This window comes from Pleurodeles waltl, chromosome 1_1 (assembly GCF_031143425.1).
Source record: "Pleurodeles waltl isolate 20211129_DDA chromosome 1_1, aPleWal1.hap1.20221129, whole genome shotgun sequence".
NCBI classification, from domain to species: domain Eukaryota; kingdom Metazoa; phylum Chordata; class Amphibia; order Caudata; family Salamandridae; genus Pleurodeles; species Pleurodeles waltl.
The window spans coordinates 621,264,582-621,285,586 of record NC_090436.1 but is presented as its reverse complement, the minus strand read 5'-3'; the positions used below and the strand labels follow the sequence as shown (position 1 = coordinate 621,285,586).

The following is a 21,005-nucleotide window of genomic DNA, read 5'->3' as shown; positions in this document are numbered from 1 at the left end:
AGCCACTCTTGAGATGTGTTTGTATTTTGTAACGATTTAACCTCAAACAAAACATGGTATATTTATGCAGACTACAAAGCACCTTTGTGACTATTCAGTGATGTGGGTATACATATAACATTGCAGCTAACCAAAATACAAAGTGTATTTTGAAAATACGTTCTCATATATGTATACACTTCGGCGAAACTATGTGAGCAAGGATTGCATTTTATATAATTTAAAATTGGCCATGCCGCGCCTCCTGCCCGTCTCTTGGCCTCTGGGCGGTTCACTGCAAGGGTGTGGTGGTCTCTCCAAGATGGCCGTCACGCGTCACCGGCCCTGCAAGACTGCCTCGCGGAGTCCAGCCCTCTTGGCACTCCCTCGGATTCTCAAGTGTAGATCCGGCCCGCCTCCCCAAGAGGCTCGAGACCTCCGCGCAGTCTCTCTTTGTCGATCGTTGCGTCTCATTCGCAGACGTGTAGGAGAGTTTTCACCATGTCTGCGTCCTTAAAGCAGAGGTTCGAGCATTTTCTGCATGAGAAGAACATCGTGACTGACCTGCTGGAGAAGATCGAGAAGAAGACTGGGGTGAAGAGGACCTACATTGCCGTGGGTAAGACGCCACGCGAGCCAGTGCGCGCTAATATTAGGACCAGTCTGGCTGTGTTCCTGGTAGAGAGAGGGTGTCCACGGTGAGGTTGTTCTACCTGCCGCAGGCTAGGACGAGGATGCTACTAACCGCGACCCGTCGAGCCCGTCCTCCCGCCTTAACTACCACTTAGTAGGACAAGTTATTCTGTTCCGTTACTTATCAGCGCTTCACGAGGGTGTTGTAGACTAAAACAAGATCTGCGTTTATTGCTGCTGACTGACAAAAAATATGCCTGTCCCAATTGCTATTGACCAATAAAACGCAAGCCTCCTGCCTCTTCTCGGTGTACACTGAAATCCTGCTGACCGAGGGTACCTACTCGTGCGGCCGGGCTAGCCTGACGTGACTGCTGCTGACTCGGGTAGGACGAGTCTGCCCTGGCAGCTGCTCACTAGGACAGGGCCAGCGCCCACCCGACAGCTACTAAACTGACGTGGGCCGCGAGCCTTGGCCGCCCGGGTGATGTGGGTCCATCAAGAAAGCTCATGGAACACCTTGTCTGAAGTAGAGGGGTTAACCATTGCTTGTCTAAGGCATTTGGTTTGTCATGTTTAGTGTGGCCCATCCCCAAAACACACTTGGTTCAGGCCTGAAGGAAGACGCATACTTCTCATTATGACTTTGAGGTTGTATAAATGACGTAAAATGCCCTCTTCCCTGTTGAGTGTGGTCGTAGTGGAAAATCTGTTTAATGAAAATGCCACCCTTCGAGTTCATACCATATGGATATGGAGCTCACTTCCTTAACGGGGCCCGAAGGTTCATATTAGCCGGATAGGACGGCTTTGGGTAAAATATGACAGTTGACTCGAATGACACTGTCCCTTTGAAATTGTGCCGCAAGCCACCTGTGAGACTGGAGTATTATATTGCCCCCGGCTTGTTTGTTATGTTGCTTGAACTCCGGTTCCTAACTTTGCATTAACTACACGGATATTAAGCCTTAAGCCACGCAGACGTCTGTCAGAATCACCTATTTGATGGACGGAAATGAATGGGGACCAACTTTGTGCAGCCCGCCCCTCCCTGCTTGTCAGCACAAAGCAGACCCGCACCCTGGTCACAGTCTGGAGGCCTTTCTGTCTCACCCCGTAACACGACACTGTGTGCTCATAGAGGGCTAGGCGGGGTGCGCACAGGAGAGGGCGCGTGGCAGCACCGCCCCGTGCGGGCCAAGCCCGGTGTGCGTGGGATCCAGAGAGGGGAAGTGCCGTAGGAAACGTTGGGAAGCACTTAAGGAGCTGCCCGATATGGAGACGACCCTGGCTCGGAACCTCCTGTACAGAGGTGAGGAGTGAGCATGGGTCCCCTTGCGGTGGAGAAAAGGAGTAACCCGCTGCCTTGCCAATTTCAGGGATAGCCCTCTTCCCCAATTCTTCAACTGAGAACCTAAACTAAATAACCTTTTACATCAGCATGTATCCTTTCTTCTCCGCAGTCATCATCGCTGTCCTCTCCCTGTACTTGGTCATCGGCTATGGCGCCTCCTTGCTCTGCAACCTTATCGGATTCGTCTACCCTGCATACATGTCGTAAGTACATGACATCCCCTCGAAGCAATCAGTTAGGATGTGCTATAATGGGATTACAGGCTGTTGTGACACGCCAAATTATAACTTGGTCCTTGCCTTCTATATAAGTACATGGCTGTTGATTTTACCTTAGTGTTATTACAGTCATCAGGGTTGTTAGTTTTTTTTATTATAATGTTAAGCTGCCTCACAGAGCTGTAATTAATCCGTTTTAATGTGCCTCAATTTAATGGTGCTCCAAGCAGTTGTTAAATGTTAACAAAAACGTTGCCAATGGCTTATAAATCCGAGTATGCCGTTTTCAACTCCGACATTTTTCAGGACAACACATTTTATATTGGAAGTCGTTTCTTAAACAATTGTAACAGACAGCTGCTTCTTGTGCCCATTAAACTCCTGCCGAATGTACAGTATAGCACAGGGCCAGAGGATCGTAACACAATGTCGTGGATAAAGGGGTCCGTACACACAGCAATCTCCGTCCCAAGTTTATTTGGGAGAAATACAATCTGGCATCCAACCATCCCAGAGGTTACAGATCAACTGCCTACTCTGGAATGGTGAACGCTTTACATTCTAGATTATGTTCGCATCACAGAACATCCTTCCCTGTACATCAACAAAAACAACTAAGAAAAACAAAAGTGAAACAAACAAACAAAAATAGAAATCAGCAATATTCAAATAAAATGGAATTTGTAACAACAAGTACATTATCAAACATAATCCCTCAAATAAGAAGGTGGCTTCCTAATCCTCTTTCCTGAAACGGGACCACTCCCATACTCGTTCCCACACACACCCCTCTGATCCTCAAAATCCCTATGCAGAGCACTGCTTCTTATCCCACTAACCACTTCATCATCACTCATAAAGATCATTCTTGAGCAACTGTCATCAACACTCTCCTCTGACAACTCCCTTTTGATACAAAGCCACGTTCTGAAAATTCCATCTTTCCCAATTTTCCAAAATCACGAAAAACGTACCAACCCGCTGAACCCCAAGAGGGCCCCTGAACTTGGCCAAACCTCCTTGGACCCTTCCCGATTTCACTTTGACCCAGTCCCCCACTTCCACTCGCATCTTGGTATGAACACCCCTTTCATTAAGAGATTGAACACCCCCATATAACACACCCATCAACCAAGCCGGAACAAATTTAATACCCGGTAGTCGTCCCCGCATAGACATAAACAGAATTTTATTCGTGACTCTATGTGGTGTGGTACCATACGCCCCACCATATCGGAAATGATTTCCTTGACATCATAGCGATTAGCTAAGGCAAGTTGAATGGTTCCCTTAAGGAGTCTAACAGTTCTCTCAGCCTTCCCATTCTCTCTGGGATTATATAATGAGATGCAAGAATGTTTAACTCCCCACACCTGCAAAAAATTTACCATCTCATGCGATGTAAGCTGCATCCCATTATCCGTGATGAGAACAACCGGAGCCCCCTCTTTTTTTGAAAATACACACAGCAATCTCCGTTTCGAGTTTATTTGGGAGGAACACAACCTGGCGTCCAACCATCCCAGAGGTTACAGATCAACTGCCTACTCTGGAATGGTGAACGCTTTACATTCTAGATTATGTTCACATCACAACACACCACAAACATTATTTAAGTCCTAACACAAGGCTCTGCTTTTTTAATGTCCCCCAGAATTGATGTTTGTGCTTTTTTAACCGTGTCTTAATTTTACTATGTGCTCAGGAAATTTTATAGAAGTTGGATTGCCAGTACCCCCCCCCCCCCCCCCCCCCCCCCCCCCCCAGCATTGTGCAATACCTATATGTTTTTCTAAAGCATTAGTCATTATGTGGTCTCCGGCCTTGTATGAAGTTAAAGTGGTCCAGTTTTTTAGTCGCTACTCTTGTCACTGGTACAAATGTCACTAAAATTCAGCAGGGTGGTCGTAAATTACTTTTTATTTTAATTTTTTCAGAAAGCATTTTTCCCCAGTCTTGAGCCCCGGCCCCGGCCCACACGAACATATAAGAAATACTTCAGAATTTAATCAAACAGCTGATTAGTTATATAGGTCTGGCTATGACATAAGTACGTCACATACCGTGTCTGAAGCTTTTTTCTATACGTAATGCTCAGATAACACTTAGTCGCCTTCAAAATATATTCCATGCCAAAGTGTTTGGATATTACTAGGAATGGCTTGAAACGATTGCATCCTGTTAAAAGTATTGCAGGTTAGTTGGTCAGATGCCCAACATTTGAACTACATTGTTGCTTCAGTGAGACAAAAGGGTACATTTTCTTGTTAAGAAAATAGACATTTTAACTTTCATTAAGGCGTGTGTTGTTATCTTCATCAGCTTTGTGAAAAAGCTGATGACAAATTTCCCATAATATTGCTTATGTAGGAGATAAAACACAAAACTTTTTTTTTTTTTTTTGGCTGGGGAATTCTCCAGGGGAAAAAAAAACTTTTAGAAGGCAACATTTTGTTTTTGCAGAACCCCAGTTTCAGGTCTTTTTGCATGCAGGGGAAGTTTCCAAACGTGACAAACATTGCATTTTCATGAAGTTGCAGAGTTTCTCCTTTACAGACATTTACAAGGTACAATTATATTTTGGCATATTCTTAATCTTAGCTTTTTCAATAACCATACTAAGTTCTAGTTTAGTGGCTGGTGTCTTTGGGGCTATTCTCCATTCTTCTTATTCTGTTTGCTGGCTGCACAACCAACCGCCTTTCTGCCAAAGCAGTGGGACATCTGGATGGGAAATAATGATACCAGTGATGGGAGTAAAGAATGCCTTCTGATAAGCACATCTGCATTTATCTGCTATCTGCCAAGGCTCCCTATTTGTCTGTCTAATGTCATGCTGTTTGACACCTCTGTGGCACCCAGTTGTTTGTTAGCACGGCATCACTACAAATTTGGTAGATCCGATGTTGGTTTTCTAAGCAGCTCTGCTATTTCCATCAGCTCTGTAGAGAGATGGTGTTAGCACAGTAATGAATGTGTCTTTGTTTTTTTTAATTCTTTTTTTGTTGCACTTTCCATATCACTTGCGTAGCCTAAAGCGATTTCTCGGTGCTACAAATGTGTTAGGTATGTAGCACTTTATACTGCTGATGAGGTTGTGAAGTGATCAAATTTGTTTTGGGATTCCTGAGAGCTATTTAGAGTGCTTGGTTGGAAGGGTGGTGTTTGTAATTTTGCCTAAATGGGACATATTGAGTATAGTTTGAACAACATGTGGAAGCATAGCGCACCTAATGTGAATAAGCATGGGGTTTTGCAGAGAGTTTAGATGTCATTATGCATGCAGGTAACAACGTAGCATGAACCGTATCAAGGCAGAACTTACTGTTGATGTGTGGTAAATGAGTATAGGTAAGTAAGGGTATACATAGGGATTCCACTTACTGCATCAAAACCCAGATGATTGGAAGCACTGCTAAGCTACCAAAGGTGTGTTAAATGGAGCCTCCTCAGGATCAACGCAGTTAAGCAACTAATGGAGTGCTGCAGAGTCGTCCCAGGAACAATAGAGAGCCCAAAAAAAACACACCCCCTATGCGCCCCCCCCTTTTTTTATGTTTTTTTTTTTTTAAGGTCAAGTGTTAGCGTTCGGCCTGCTGTATACTTTTAAGTATACTATAGAATGAGTTCCAGCGTTTTTATTTGTTAGTTGCAGTGTCCTTCAAAAATCCTTGCTTGCTAGTGGTCAGTTCTGCCTCTTTGTCCTCCCTTTTTTCACTTGGGGAGCAGCACAAAGTACTGTGTAATTACACTATGTCCTGTTTATCTCTTGTGTAAGGGACTTTTTTTTTTTTTTTTTTGCATTAGCCTGTTTCACCTCAACAGTGTGGGTGCTTGTTCAGTTACTCCTCCCCACCAGCTCCCTCTGTAAACATAAACCAACAGCAGAGGGGGGCTCTTCCAGGGCCAGCTCACCCTTGCTCTCTTCCTTTTGTTATTTTCAGTCTGTGGGGCAATAAAAGTCCAGTCGGTAATTTACAACGCTATGAACTCTAACTCGAGCAAACACAAGACTTTTGCATTCCAAATGCTTGTGTTTTTTTAGCGCTCGTGTTGTTGTGATGGGTGGATTGTTTTTGGTATACGCATTTGTAAGGCTAAAACTGGAAGAAGATTTTTTTTGTTTTATGATCATCCTGTGGGTACCAAATCAGTGCATCAAAGTAAAACTCCTGTTCAAGTATCTCTAGCTATATCCAGTTAGTGAAAATCATTGTGAGCTAGAGAGATCTGAACATTTCTGAAGTTAACAGTCCACCCCAACATCACCCATAGAATCATTTTTGCTACCTGCCTCAGTGACGAGGGGAAACTTGGGACCTAGCACAATAGGGCTGCAAAGACATTGGAAGTTGCAACCTGGTCCGACGGTGCTAGTACCTTATTTTTTGTTTGCTTTTGTAATTTCAAATGTAGTATTTACATGTTTATAAACATCCTTTTCTTTTCATAAAATTAAGCACTGACTGGACGTTGAAGTGTTTTCATGTGATCTATTGTGTTAAATAAAAAAAATCTCTAATCCCCTCTTCATGTCCTTATCCTTGATTGTTCTCCCATGTTACCGTGAAGCAGTCAAGTGCTTGAAGGGAGTACTTTAATGGGCACTTAGGAGTGTACCATTGCAATGCTATTGCAACACCATTGGTCAACATCAGCACCCACACGGGATCCTTCTTAGAACCTCTTACTTATCCCAGAGCCAAAGACAAGGACTTTGAAGCAGGAGTCAATTAACCTGGGCCCATGTCACTTTCTTCTGTGCCTTGAAAGAACCTGTCAATTCGCTATCTAAATAGAACAGAATCTTTTAAATTCAGGTCGGTTGAAATTGTGTTTTTGGATGAAACTATCCCCAGGAAGACTATATAGTTGAAGGTTGGTTGCATCTTGCTAGTCACAAAATGTAGTGCCTTCATCACTTTCCAGGTGGCACACAGAGTTCTTGACTGAGTACAGGTACCATGTAAAGTTAGACGCTGTGAAACTTGACCCGTAAATCAAGAAACATTAACATTTCCTGTTCAGGGACTAACATGAAAAAGCATCAGACTTTAGCTTTGGGTTTAGTGTCTGCACCACTGTGCTTTCAAAGGTTGGGAGAGCACGTAAACATGGCGACCTGAAGTAGCTCACTTGTTTTTGTATCATTTTCTTGCTTGCAGCTGGGGGTGAATTCTCCTAAAAAGCAGGAGTCGGTTCCAGTACTACCCTTTCAATTGGCAGTAGAGCTCAGTAGCTCTAGTATGGACGTTAAGTACTTATGTCAATTTATGAGTTGTTTACCGATTACTGGAACTTAATTCCAAAGATCTTGCTATTTGCTCACAAATGTCCTTCTCTAAACACTCGAGGTATCTTAAGGATTCCTATTTCCAGCCTAGACAGCAGTACACGAACTCTTAATTTGGATGTTACAACGAAATAAAAATATTTAAGATTTTGTTTTCTTTATATTTCTTTGAAACACTTTGAGGCGTCTTGAAGCAATATGCATGGGCAAAAAACTTGCAGACTGTGTAACTGTACTCTTGAAACCCTAGAGCACATATTATGCATCTGCCCTGGCTTGTGTGATATCAGTAGTAAATATCTGCTATCAACTTTTAGGAAACTATTACTTTGTACAATAAAAGAAGCTTTGAGAGAACGTTCTCCTTAAAAACCAACAGCTTTATTGGGAACCTGCCAAAGTTTGTCGATCAGGTTTATGAAGAAAATAAACCAGATGGCTGTTACCAGGAAGCCAGAGCTTTGACTTATTAAGGCATAAATTAATTCTATGAAACGGTGCCAACTATGTTTGTTGGGTCTTGCTAATGTTTATTTATATATACACATCATAGTCACTTTAAGAGTAGAAAAGGAAAACCTGGGTAAGAATCGCATCCAGTAGCATTTTGCCAATACAGATATAGTAATGTCAGAGTCCAGTTTCAGACGGAAGAGTTGTTCTACATAGCCTTCCCCATTAATCTTCCCAAAGGGTAGCAGCTGCAGGATTTTCGTCAGTCTAGAGAGCCACAGATGAATGGAAATGGAAACAGATTACTGAGTAGGAGTCTTCAAACTTGTAAAAGGATTAGGATGGCCAAAATCTGGAAATGGCCTTAAAATGATTCCTAAAATAGGTATTGCACATTCTTAATTAATACTTGGGGGAACAAACTGCATTATGGGATTTTGCTTAAACCAAGCCAGAACGGAGCTGCAGAAAGAAACGCTGTCTCTACAAATTGTGACTGTTATCTGACGGATCTTAGCATAGGCTAGAAGTAGTTAATTTCTTTGGCACTGCTCAAAACTAGTCTACAAATGGTGACCCCACACTGCCTCCACAGAGGTTGGTGTTGCAGATGCCCAATTCGCTGTGGTTGAATACCACTAGCGTCGATGACAGTGGAAGTGTTTCATGCTGCATATTTCAACTGACCGCTCTGACTGCTATAGCAATATTTTGCTAGCTGAGTTTGATATCAAAGTTATACTTCAAAAGCTGATGAGTTTGCAGGAAGAAATATCCTTTTAAATTACGAAATGTGAATCTGCGGCTGCTCCTGCACGACATGGCTTAAGTGAGCCTTACGGAAAACAGACCATATGCCATGGGAATATCCTGGTACCCTATCTACCCCCACCCTCCCCCCAACATTGTGTGCAGCATTTTACAAACCAAAAGTATTCCTTGTTAATGGTCGCCCTTCTAAAAACTGTCACACATAGATGCCTTTTCTGCTTACTGTCTTTTTCCACTTAGTGCTTAGGTGCGAGGGAGAATGCCATCTCTTCTTTCCTGGACACAGTCAAGAGGTCCAGCATCTTCAGACCTCTTTTTAATTGTCCTAAGGCCTTTTTTCACTGTTTTTGTAAATACCTTTATTGCATTTTGTTTCTTTGGCAAAAGTAACATAAAAACATATTTGGCATACATTATTACCACTTTGCTTCGTGTAGCCTTTTTTCACTGTTGATCTTTTACTAAATGGTGTACCTGTACATATGCTTACGTAGAATGTAGTGCTCACTTGAACTTCTGTATAAGAAAAATGCTTTATGGGTTTGTTTGTAAAACTAAACAAACATGCTGTGGGGGACTGGAATTCACTTACTAGTACGTTTATACCCTTGTGGTAGGTGCGTCGGTTACTTTCACGCCTTAGCACAGGTGCAGTGGAACCTGACAATCCCTTGTCTTCAGAAGTTGTCTCGCTTACACTCCTCTTCGCAGTCATGAGGGGTTCCAGACCCCATCGTTTGTTTCAAGACAGGCATCCCTCTCTCTTGACATGCTGTTTAAGTGCCTGTTAAGATATAAGGTTTTTTTTTGGGGGGGGGGGAGGGGGGGTCTAGTAGTTCTGACATTTCGCTGATTTCTTTCAGGTTTTGTCTCTACTTGTCTAATTCTATAAACAGCTCAGTTGAGAGGCCCCACACAGCGACTATGTAACAGATTGTGCTGAATGTTCATTGAATGTCCTTGCTGAGTAGGTGCCCTTGTTTGATGTAGAAGCAACTGGGTTTTCACCCTCTTTGCAGAACAAGTCTTATGTGTTAAGTTTTTAGTCCTTATATAAGCTGTAATAAGGGCCCTGTCATCCCTGGTAGTCAGATGTTAATGACCCTCCCTATTCCTCCAGCGATTTAATACAAATCGCAACATTTCAACGAACAATTCTATAGGGAATGATTCCAGTGTTTTCTGTTCGAAGTTTTGTGTCTTACAGGTATCACTGCTAGCACAATGAATGGAAAAAAAAACCTGGGCCAAACGAGCATGCTTCCACTGCTTCTGTGCTCTGAAATGTTACTTGGTTTGTGGTTACCTCCCAGGTGGTTTTCACGCAGCTGCAGTTATTGCATTATTTGTAGCCTTTCAGAATTTTATTTCACTGGATGTCCTATGAAGAGGCTGCCTTGCATGTATTTTGGAAACACTGTGCTCTGGACTTCTGATTCAGATCCTATGCCTTGTTGGGCCATGCCATATGTTAATTATTCTTTAAAATCAAGTCCTAGCATGTACTCTTCATATGGCAGAGGGAAGGGAGTCTTAGGTGGTGGGTAGTAGAACAGGAATACAGATGAAAATACAGAGAATTGTACCATGGCTTTAGTAGTCGTCTAGGGAGGGGTTTCGGTCTTTACTTTTGTTAAGACATGCTGGATATATAATTGTTTAAGTATAATGAAGGACGTCTGAAACTGAAAACATACTTTGTGATATGGATGTAGCTCACAGTCTTTGTTGAGGTAAAATGTGAAAGATTTTAAAATCAAGTACTACAGCTACTCTAACCTGTCAGTCTTAACACCGGTATACGAAGAGAAAAGAACTGCTTTTTGATCTCGACTTTGGACATGTCGAGACTGAACCCATGCAACACAGCTGTTCAGGTTTTTGGGCGTCTAAATTGCATTTGATTTCCCAATTAGCCTCTACATTAAGTCTCTACAGTAATTTATTTGTACTAAATCTTTTCCCATTTTGTCATTTCAATGAGCCATGGTAGTTCGGGCTGGACGCCAAGGCTGATTTGCATATGGCTGAGTGTATGTAGCATGAGGTGGCTTAGTGGGCTAAAATTTGATGGTATGCGGCCAGAGTAATTTCCAGTGGCTGAGATTAATTGAACTATTCTACCTATCACTTTTTTGTTTACTTCAATGCGATGCCCTAAGAGTGGCAGTTATGCCAAAACGTGGCTCCCATGTTCACCATCCTCTGCAACCAATCTGCACCAAATTGAAGAGCCCCCAACTAGGGTGAAACCGGTCTTGGGTCACTTGTGCTCCTGTTCAGAGAGGACCTGACTTGGCAGATCGGGCTGGACTACTCCTGTCAGAGCAAAGCCGATTTACATATGGCTGGATCTTAATATGAGATTGCATGGTGGGCAAAAAAACTGATGGAACGTGATAATAAAAGTGACCACAGTGTTTTGAGAGGAAAGAGATAGCTTTTCTTTTAGAAGTTTCCCTAATGATGAATGAGAAAGCAGCTTGATTAAAATTGGAATGACAAGTGACAAAAAGTATGAGTTTGGAAAGGGAGGTTATAGCAGGGATGTATCTACCAACCTTGTAGCAGATGCAGTGATTCTGGTTCCCAGATATGTGACCTCAATGACTACTTTCTTTCACTACGAACTAAGGGAGGCAAGGAAGCCGTTTTACTTAGTTGCATTGGAGCCCTTGAGACCTTTTGCTAGGCCACTGTGTTATACCTTGCACTCGCTTTACTCTACATCCGCTTGTGGATTCTGATGAAGGTTTACACATACCTCTTGTTCTGGCCATAAATTTCTCACATTGTAAACATGTAGGCTTTTTCTTTTATTTTTGGTAATATGTAAAATTAATCTAGCTATATATAAATTAAAAGCTTGCTTTACAATCCTTCTGATTTAGCTTTCCTCATATGCAGTCCTTCATTTTGGACTTTTTCTTGTCTCCTAAGGGTGTCACATATGTTTAGTCCCTTTCATATTCTGCGGAGTAGTGGATAGAAGCAGCATTAACTTAAATATCGCTGTACCAGCATGATGCGTCAGTTTACAGTCAGCAACTAAAAACTCAGTCACCTGCTACATATGAAACAGTACCTATCCGTTGTCGTGTGTGAATTATGTTGAGACTAATGGGATTTGTGCATAGACTGTGTTCTATAGATGCACGTAAACTGAGGGTAGAGACCCTTCCACTCGGCTAATGTCCCTGATTGCCCATGGTATGTGGCAGACATATACCTCAGTGTTCAGCTTTTGTCAGCTCCCTTCCTTTCTTTTTTAAAGGATGTTTTATTGATTTTGCAGGCACTACAGACAGGAAGTAGGTATTCCTATCCACATTATACAATAGACGTATACCGCAATACTTAGTACACAGTGCAATTATCAACAAAGATAAGACTGTATCCATTTGTAGCATGAAGAGTCAGTGGTGTGGGAAACATGCTTGCACGTGATCACTACTAACTGTGGCCAAGAACAAGAAACTATTCTTTACTGTTTTGCCGAACACCATATTCCCCAAATCCCTATATTTTATAGGCTGTCTGTCTGCGATCCAGAAGGTTTGATCTCAGTCCATCTCAAGATAGCCTAGTCATTCCATATCTACTCATGAGGGTAACCTGTTGCCTGATAAATTGACTGCTCCACTACCTTGCAGTCATGTAAACCTCCGCACACAGGGAGTCCTCATGCTCCCCTCCCCTAGCTATGTTACACTTCACCACCACTAAGCCGAGAAACAACAAAGCATTCTTGTATTAATTACAGTCGGTGCCGATTGAAAGATGTAGTATGATTAGTTTGGTATCTCTGGGTAGTCTCCAGCCCAACACACTATCTGGTATCTGGAGCACTTTCTTCCAGAAACATGTAAATCATGGGCAGTTCCATACATTGTGTAATAAACAAATCACCACAGAGTGCTGTGTCTCAGGCAGATGGGTGATTCAGTGTGTCCTGTTCACAATAGCTTTCTCTAATCACATACATGTGCATAGACATTTAAGTTGTATGAGGTGAAAGTGAGTATCCACGGCATCTTCCATAGAGGCATTCTGGTTTCTGTCCACTCCTCCGCAGTGAGTTACCCCAAGACTTTTTCTCATGCTCGTTTAAGTATCTCAAAAGTATCTGGGGAGCGAGATTGTTGATGTTTTCCTGCTGCCAAGCTTCAAGATGAGAAATGTTACCTCTAGAAGCCTGAAATCTGTGATGTCAAATGCAGCACTAATATAAGGATTTAAGGCATGGCGTAAACGTAAGTTACTGAGCAGCTGATGTTTGTAATTTAATGTGCCAGATACGTATCACTGTTTTAGTGATGAAGGTTGGGTAATGTTGGATTCCGCTTACCACCAAATAAGCAGTGTTGAGGATGTGCCACTTCTATAATACATCTCTCAGTAGCGTATGTTTAATCGGGTTGAAGCTCGTGGAGTCAGTCGTTAACAACTGCTAAGTGTGTAGCATGTGTTTATGACTCCATTTCCACCGCCCCAACACCCCCATCAAATACCGACTTGAGAACTTGGTCATTGCTATCTGCAGAGCTTTCCCATCTCCAAGAAAGTCCCTCAAAGAAAGCATTCAGCGGGTCTTGACAAAGAACCTTGCAGGAATTGTATAAGATGATTCTGAAGTTGGTACATGATCCTGAGATTCGCAGCCATCCTAACAATAGCAGATTATCCGCTGCTTCCTCTTTTTCGATCTCAGGCCAGTCTCTTAAAATGTAGGTAACAGGAAGTCAATTAAAATCAATATGACGCGCTAGTAGTAAACATTTACTCTCCCACCAAGCAAGAGCATTGTCACTGTGTGTCTGGAACGAGCTGGTTCCATCGGCTTATAGGAGCCGCAATGTATACACCATTCAATTGTGCTGTCAGTTTGGCAGCAATTGTTTTTTTTTGTTTTGTTTTTTTAGCCGTTATGTTTTTGATTGCAGTTTGATACCATTTGCTTGATTGAATCAAGAGGAGAAGGGGGTGCCCGATTGTTACCTTCTAGAGACTTGGGCATATGAGTGATTAATACAATCGACAGTGACTCTTGAGGGATAGATTCTTCTTAATTACTTTAACAATAATACATTGATTGTTATTGGACTGGTACTATACTATTTCCCAATGCAACATCAAAAAATCAAATAATGGAAGGAGTGTTGAAACTGAAACTTTTCAAACACTCACCCCCAGTCACAGATCTGGGTTTAATCCAGCATTATTTTGCTCGCCACGCCACCCCAGTTTAGACCCAGTCATAAGCAAATGCGTCTTGACCCTGTTTCCCATGCTATACTATTTCCCACATTACATTTTATCGCAATTATTTCTTAAAGTATCTGACCTTATAGGATATAAAATAATTTTGCAACATTCCAATATCGCAAAATTGTGTAAGCATCTAATTAGTGTCTGTCAGTAACAATGTCATGAAAATAAAAATCTCTGATGTAAAACATACAATACACTGTAATTGTATATAACTATTTAATAATGAGTGGCCCTTGTGCCAGTCATCCATCTTTTATGGTCTGCCATTAAGGTAGTCCATGATGATTAGACCAATCGCCATTTGTCCAAACACTATCCCGAGGACTCCTGTAAAAGAAAATGTTGACGTGTTTCTGCCTTCCTATTTCTGGCCTCCTCTGGACAATGTTAGGAATGTGTATCAGTATCTTCTGTATGTTGTAATAACCGAACGGTTAGGTGAGGGCTCCCAGTAACCTCGAAGTAAGAGACCCTCTGGTTCTCATCACCTGCGGGGGAGAGAGATATATAGTCTGTTGGGGGGTGAGGCTGAATCTAAATCACTTTCTGTGGTGGCAGTCTCCCTTTCTCATGCACGATCTCCACTGCTACGGAGGGTCTCTCACTATGAGGCCAATAGGAGCCCTTGCCTAACCATCTGAGTATTAGAACATATGGATTCACATTCCTTATATAGTCCTGAAGAGGCCAGAAATAGAAAGGCAGACACATGTTGACGCTTTTTCATTCACAAAGAGTCCGCGACAAACTAAAAGTAGAAGATTAAAAGAAGGCCACCAGTCTGAAGTCCATAACACAAGGGATAGTGTCTGGATAAAAGGCGATTGGTCTAATCATCATAGACTACCTTCAGAATGGATCATAAAAGATGGATGATTGACACAAGGCTGTCACTCAATAAATAATTATATATATATGGGCAGTGTACAGTGGATTGTATATTATACATCAGAGATTTTTATTTTCATGACATGGGTATTATAGGAATCTGGCTCTCTAGAAATGAGCTAAAAGGAAGTACACTGTGCAGAGTCCAATGGATCCCCATTTGGTATTGCAGAGGTAAAGTAGAAAGGACTAATGCTCTGTTTTGTGGTCCATAAGCAGTTTCCTGGTTCCTCAGGGCAGAGTTCTTTTCTTCTAAAGTTGATTTCTTCTTGAACAGGTCAGCTATTCCAAGGAGATCTTGATCTTTGTCAAAGGCAGGCAGTCCTCCCAAAGTTTTGGAGGTTGGTGGGCTGCAGGACAGGTCGTCTTTTGGCACAGGATCGTCGACAGGCCGGTAGGTCTGGGACCTCAGTTGGTGCCTGTAGTCTTCTCTGCTAGTGCAACTCTGTAGTGTCAGGTTCTTCTTAAGTAGTCAGAAATCTGAGTTATAGGAATTTGGGGTGAAACCTAAACACAGAATTTAGGGGCGTTACAGCGAGTGCCAGGTGGTAACCAATGGGCTACTCGCCTTTGGGGTGACCTCACCCTTTTTATGACCACTTTCATTGGGAAGTGGGCATAACCCTATCACTAGCGGCCTACATTCCTTTGAAACAAGATGAAAGACTTTAAAAGTAAGTGTCCGCTTCAGCTCATCCCCCACCTTAGGGGTGGTTCTGGCATGAAGTCTGCACACTGCCTAATTTTCCTGCCAGTCCTGCCGCCAAAAGTGGGGACGGGGACTGGGGGGGCGACCTTCTTTACTGTTTTGGAAGGCCTGGGTCACATTACAAAGGTGACCAGGCCTTTGTAGGTCCATCCTGCCTGGATGAGGCGTTACCACCTCTGCCCAGAGCAGGCCTTTGTTCTGAGCCCTGGAGATCGTTGGTTCTCATCTCAGGGGGACAGAACTCTAAGGTGGCTGCGCTGATGGGGCACCTCTAAGGTGCTGTCTGGGTGCATGTATTAATAAATCCATCACTGCATTCATTGAGGGTTTATTAATAGGAGATGTGTGATACCAAACCTCCCTATCTTCAGTGAAGCCATCATTTAGCAGGGAAACTCTTAATGACCAGTGTCCAGCACATGCCCTTAAAACTGCTTCCTTGTTAACTTATGTCTGAGACTCGACATAGCAGGGGCATATCTGCTCATGCAGGTATGCCCTCACATGTAATATAGTGCACCCTGCCTTTGGGTCTGGAAGGCCTGCTAGAGGGGTGACTTACATATATTGCATGCAGTGTAAAGGGGACAGGGCACACAGGTTGTGCGCTATGTCGTGTTTTCATTTTAGTTCTGCACCAAAACACGCATCCTGCGAAAGCAGCACTGTGTGCACTTAGTGACAGGGTCCCTGAGGGTGGCACAATTCGTGCTGCAGGCCTCCGGGGCCTTCCTTTAGTACCCCATGCCCTAGCTACCAGGGGTACCATTTACTAGCAACTTATAGTGGTAGTTAGAGGTTTGCCAATTGGAGAAAAAAAACGACGGAGGTTTTGGAGGGAAGAGATCTGGCACTGGGGACCTGTTTAGCAGGGACCCAGTGCACTTTTAGTGGAAATTGCAACAGAAACCAATGTTAGGGGTGACCATGTCAAAAGAGGTACTTTCCTACAGTTCTTGACAGACACAAATTGTTTTTTGTTTTCACACTTTTGTGATATTGGAATGTGCATATTGATTTTATATCTTAAGTCTGATACTATAAGAAATGATTGCTATAAAATGTAATGTGGGAAATAGTGTTCTACCTGTCCAGTAATAATGTATTGTTGTTGAAGTAACTAAGAATAGCATACCCCTCGAGTTATTGTCCATTGTGTTACTTATTGCTTGATTGAGTCACAAAATGTCAGAAAGGAATAGTTGAATTTGGGAGGTGCATGAATTTTGAGTGAAGAAGCAAAGTGTAACACGTCACTATTAATTTGTATGTTTTTAAAGTTTGCCTTTATTTTTTTTTTGTATTTTTGGCTGTCAGAGGGTAAAGGACTTGAATACCATAACTTTTTCCGATGGACAATTTAGAAGGTTAAGGCCTCAACTAGAGTAAACGCTGAAAGCTTGAACTAGAATGTTTCAGGATACCTAAACTTATGATGCATAGCTGCTGAGAAATGGGCAAACGGCGAGCTCCAGTTATGTGATGGTGAACTACTTGGGCACTTTACAGTCACAGGTAGAAGCTGGCTCGCGCCAGGCTTGTGATCAAGGCCTGCCAGCTTCTCAGTTATGGGAATCGGCAGTCAGTAGATGGTAAAGTTCCACAGTAATACGGTACAGAAAAAATCTGGCTTGGAAATACTGCTACAGAAAGATGTATTTTATATGTACTGAGTACGGTGTTGAACGAATTCAGCAGCACAAGCTTCAGCTCTGACATTTGTTGAGGAAAAAAGCATGTCCCTCCCTGTTCCAATGAAATCATCTTACATTGGAGAATTGTTTGCACAAAGCTAACGTGGGACACTGGCCTAAGGTCCCGTGGAGAAGGGCAGGAGAGGAAGACATTGGAAGACGTGTCTCAAGAAGTTATACCATCAGTACCCCACGCTCATATTATTAACCTTGACAGATTCTGTGAGGATCTGTCAATCCATGTTTTGTTAACTTTTCAGCGTAACTCTTCACCCTAGGGCTAGATGTACGACTCAGAGTTTTGCGACTCGCAATTTGCGAGTCACAAAACCATATGTACAACAGTGTACCTCACTGTTTGCGATTCCCTATGGGGTTGCAGATGACCTACCTCATTATTTATGAGGTAGGTCGCAATTTGCGACCCCCCCCCCCCCCCATTGGGAATGGCTGCACTCACAGGGATGGTGGTCTGCTGTTCCCAGCAGGCCACCATGTCTGTGACCGCTTTTCAATAAAGCGGTCTGTGGGACCACTGCCTGCTCTGAAAAAATATTTTTGCTACTATTCACAAAGGGGGAGAGGTCTCATGGGGACCCCTTCCTGTTTGCGAATGGGTTAACACCAATTTGACATTGGTTCTAACTTTGATTGTTTTGTGACCACATTCGCACTGCGACTAGCAATTAGGAAGGGAATGCTCCTTCCTAATTGCGACTCTCAAACCTATTTTGCGATTCGGTAAATAGATTACTGAATCGCAAAATATGGTTTGTACATACCAAAATGCTTTTTTCTTGTTTCATCCGTTTGCGACAAAAAAAGCTACGTACATCAGGCCCCTAGTGCCTTTCTGTAAGCAATTACCTACTTTCACTTAGTCGCAATTTATGGCATCTGCGTTGTCGTCATCAAGGCAAGGCACTCTGCTTTAAGCAAAATGAACCAGAAGGGCTTCTTCTAACTTGTGTAGAGCATTTTTTTGAAGACCGTATGTCTCTAGAGCTTTTATGTAATGACGCCCGTGCCACACAAGTCTCCATGTGCTCTTACTTGCATGAACTCACTATTGCCTGCCTCGGTGTACATATTGGTATCGTTCACCCCCGTACAGTTCATGGTTAGGGCACCGCTGCTGCGCACAATGTACCACTGGCATTTATTGAAGAAGCAAATCTTGCTAAACAGATTTGCAAGCAACTGATCGTTCGCCTAATCTCTCTCATCCTAGCTTTTCTTATCGTGGCAGTGACTCCACCTGTAGGTGTTGGCTACTTTTAAAAAACCCGATTTTCTGGTTCTCTTTTGTCTGTGGAGCTGGAATAGAGTAGAAAGCTTATCTTCCGGATGCCCAGCTAGTTATCTTTTAGTCTCCGCCCCTGCAACACCTGCACGTGCCTAGTTGGCAGCTAGAAATGCGACCTCGGAGAATGGCAAGTGCCACGTAAGAGCAAACATTCTGCACCGCGCTCCTGTGTGCGCGAGCACTTCTTCCTGCCAGGGAGTGTGAGCAGCAGGGGCTGCTTGTTGTATAGTACATGGTTTAGTTTAGATTTCAGGACACCGTTCCAGGAAACGTTGTGCAATTTTGGAGGCTGCCATTGCTGTAATGTCATTACCCGGTGATCCTTCACTAGAAGCTAGTAGGGGAGGGCCATTTTGCTAGCGTGAATGCCAGTATCACGTGCTCGTTAAAGGCACCGCTAATACAAAGTATTGTCTGTGATGTAGGGCGTTATGATTTCAGTCACTCTACAGATAATTCATAAATCGCAGTCATGATCCTAACACTATTGTCATTTTGCAGTTTGTATATGCAAAATGTACTCCAGCCGACAATTTTTTTTTTTCGATGCAGCCGTAAATTATCATGTAAACTGAAATCTTACTGCAATCCTTGGGGAGTTTAATATGGAGCTGCAAATCTTCCATGTGCTGTTGTAGAGAATATACATGTGCAACATAAACATGGGATTAACTCCTGCGGTTCCTCGGTTGTTCTAAGTGTCAGTACTCAGTGCCTTCGGTCTGTGTGTTGGTACAATGGCAGGCGTTGAGGCCTGCTGTATCTGTGGGGTGTATGGGAAGATATTGGTTCCTCTATATGCAGGGATAAGAATCTCGCGGAGAAAACATGTCTCCTCTTTCTCAACCTCCATCTCCACCCCAAAGGCATTTTTTTCAGCCACTAATTGCTATGTGGAATTGTCATCAGATTTCATCACCGGGTAGGCAGGGCACCACAGCTCTACCCTCGAAGCTGAACTGAACCTAGCACAAAAGGAACTCAAAATGCTGCGAATGTTAACGGGCATCCTGGAATAGAGCTTGGAGGATGCTGAGATCTGATCCCGACAACGTGTGGCTGGTGGGCCTCCTGGAAGGCTCAGATGGTCCGAGGTTGATCTCCTTCCTCACAGACTGGTTTATATCCTAGGTGGCACCATCAACAGAGCGTTGGTGCCCAGGCCTCCACGCAGGGCCTCTCCTCGCCCCATAATTCCCAGGATACTGAGTTATGCAGACAGGGATTCATTCCTTCGGCTGGCCTGCCAACAAAGAGACCTATGCTGCACCACTGCAAAGGCCCTATAAACCAGCAAATGCACACAGAAGACGACAAAGGAGCTGCAAAGGCTGCAGGGCAAGAGGGTTACATAGAGCGCACAATGCCACCTCAACGGGCCCAGGCGAGAATGGCAGACCACAACTTCCCTGGCAGATTCATACTGATTTTCAAGAAGGCCCAAACTGTCAAGAACCTGGGGGCAGACCGTGGGCGGCACAACTTTACTGCATTTTAGTAATAGCAGGATGGGCTTATTGACACGTACACAGTGGCCACTGGATCCTCTCCCCAGAATCCCAGAGATCGACACCAATTGCATTGTCTTCTGTGATTATTTGGTTCCTTAGACTTTCCCTCTTTCATTTAGTTCTTACCTTAGCAGTTTTTTAAAGGTTATTGTTTATGTGGGTGACAGATGCTTCAAATTTAGAAGTGTGCGGTCACGGGGAGTTGGGGAATGGCAAAGTTCACAGTTTAAGTTCACTAAGCTATAGGTGGTGCACACCAACTATGCCCTCTTGAGTCCTGCGGCACTCCTCCTCCGGTAGATCCATCTCCTAGGTAATAATAGTGCGTTTTTGGGCTGCTACAGATACCACACCATGCAGGATTTACTAGTGGATCTCGAGGAGTGGATATCTTGTTATATAAAACTTTCCCATTAGTTGTAAAAGACTTTCAAGCTGACCCCCGTATGATAATTTTGTAAGATTACAGGCACAATTTAGGGGACTGTTAGGTCAATATTTAGCATGTATATTCCACCAGCCCTAAAAACGAAAACCTGACGGACCGTACGAAAGCCATAGCCACACCCCCTGAGGGGCGCACTATATATGGAGCTCACTTTTACCACTTAATGTAAGCCACCCTCGACACTAAGGAGTAAGAGCCATGCGGAGATCAAATGCATTGGGCAACTGAGCAGACTCACTGGGGTTGCATGGTGTGTGAGATTCTAGACCCTGCACCCTCTTCTCATACCCCCAAGTCTCCTACCCCAGACTAGATAGCATATTTATTCCAACGGCGGACTTGCTGGGAGTCAACAACCCATCGAGAGTCTGTTTCGGACCACTCCCCAGTTGAAATCAGACTCCAGAATGCCGGTAGGGGTCAAAGTAGACACTGGTGCCTCCACGCTGGTTGGCTCAAAGGCACTGACGTTTGTGA

General features: G+C 43.4%; 1 protein-coding gene across 1 annotated transcript in view; it reads left to right on the top strand.

Annotated features, from left to right (window-relative positions):
* Positions 1–366: 366 nt before the first annotated feature.
* The window catches only part of REEP5 (receptor accessory protein 5), a 119,647-nt gene continuing 99,008 nt past the window's right edge, over positions 367–21,005 (top strand). Inside the window, exons 1-2 of the mRNA XM_069226491.1 lie at positions 367–598; positions 2,076–2,169. Of these exons, the coding sequence (XP_069082592.1) occupies positions 481–598; positions 2,076–2,169 (212 nt within the window). The 5' untranslated portion in view covers positions 367–480. The remainder of the gene's footprint in view (positions 599–2,075; positions 2,170–21,005) is intronic.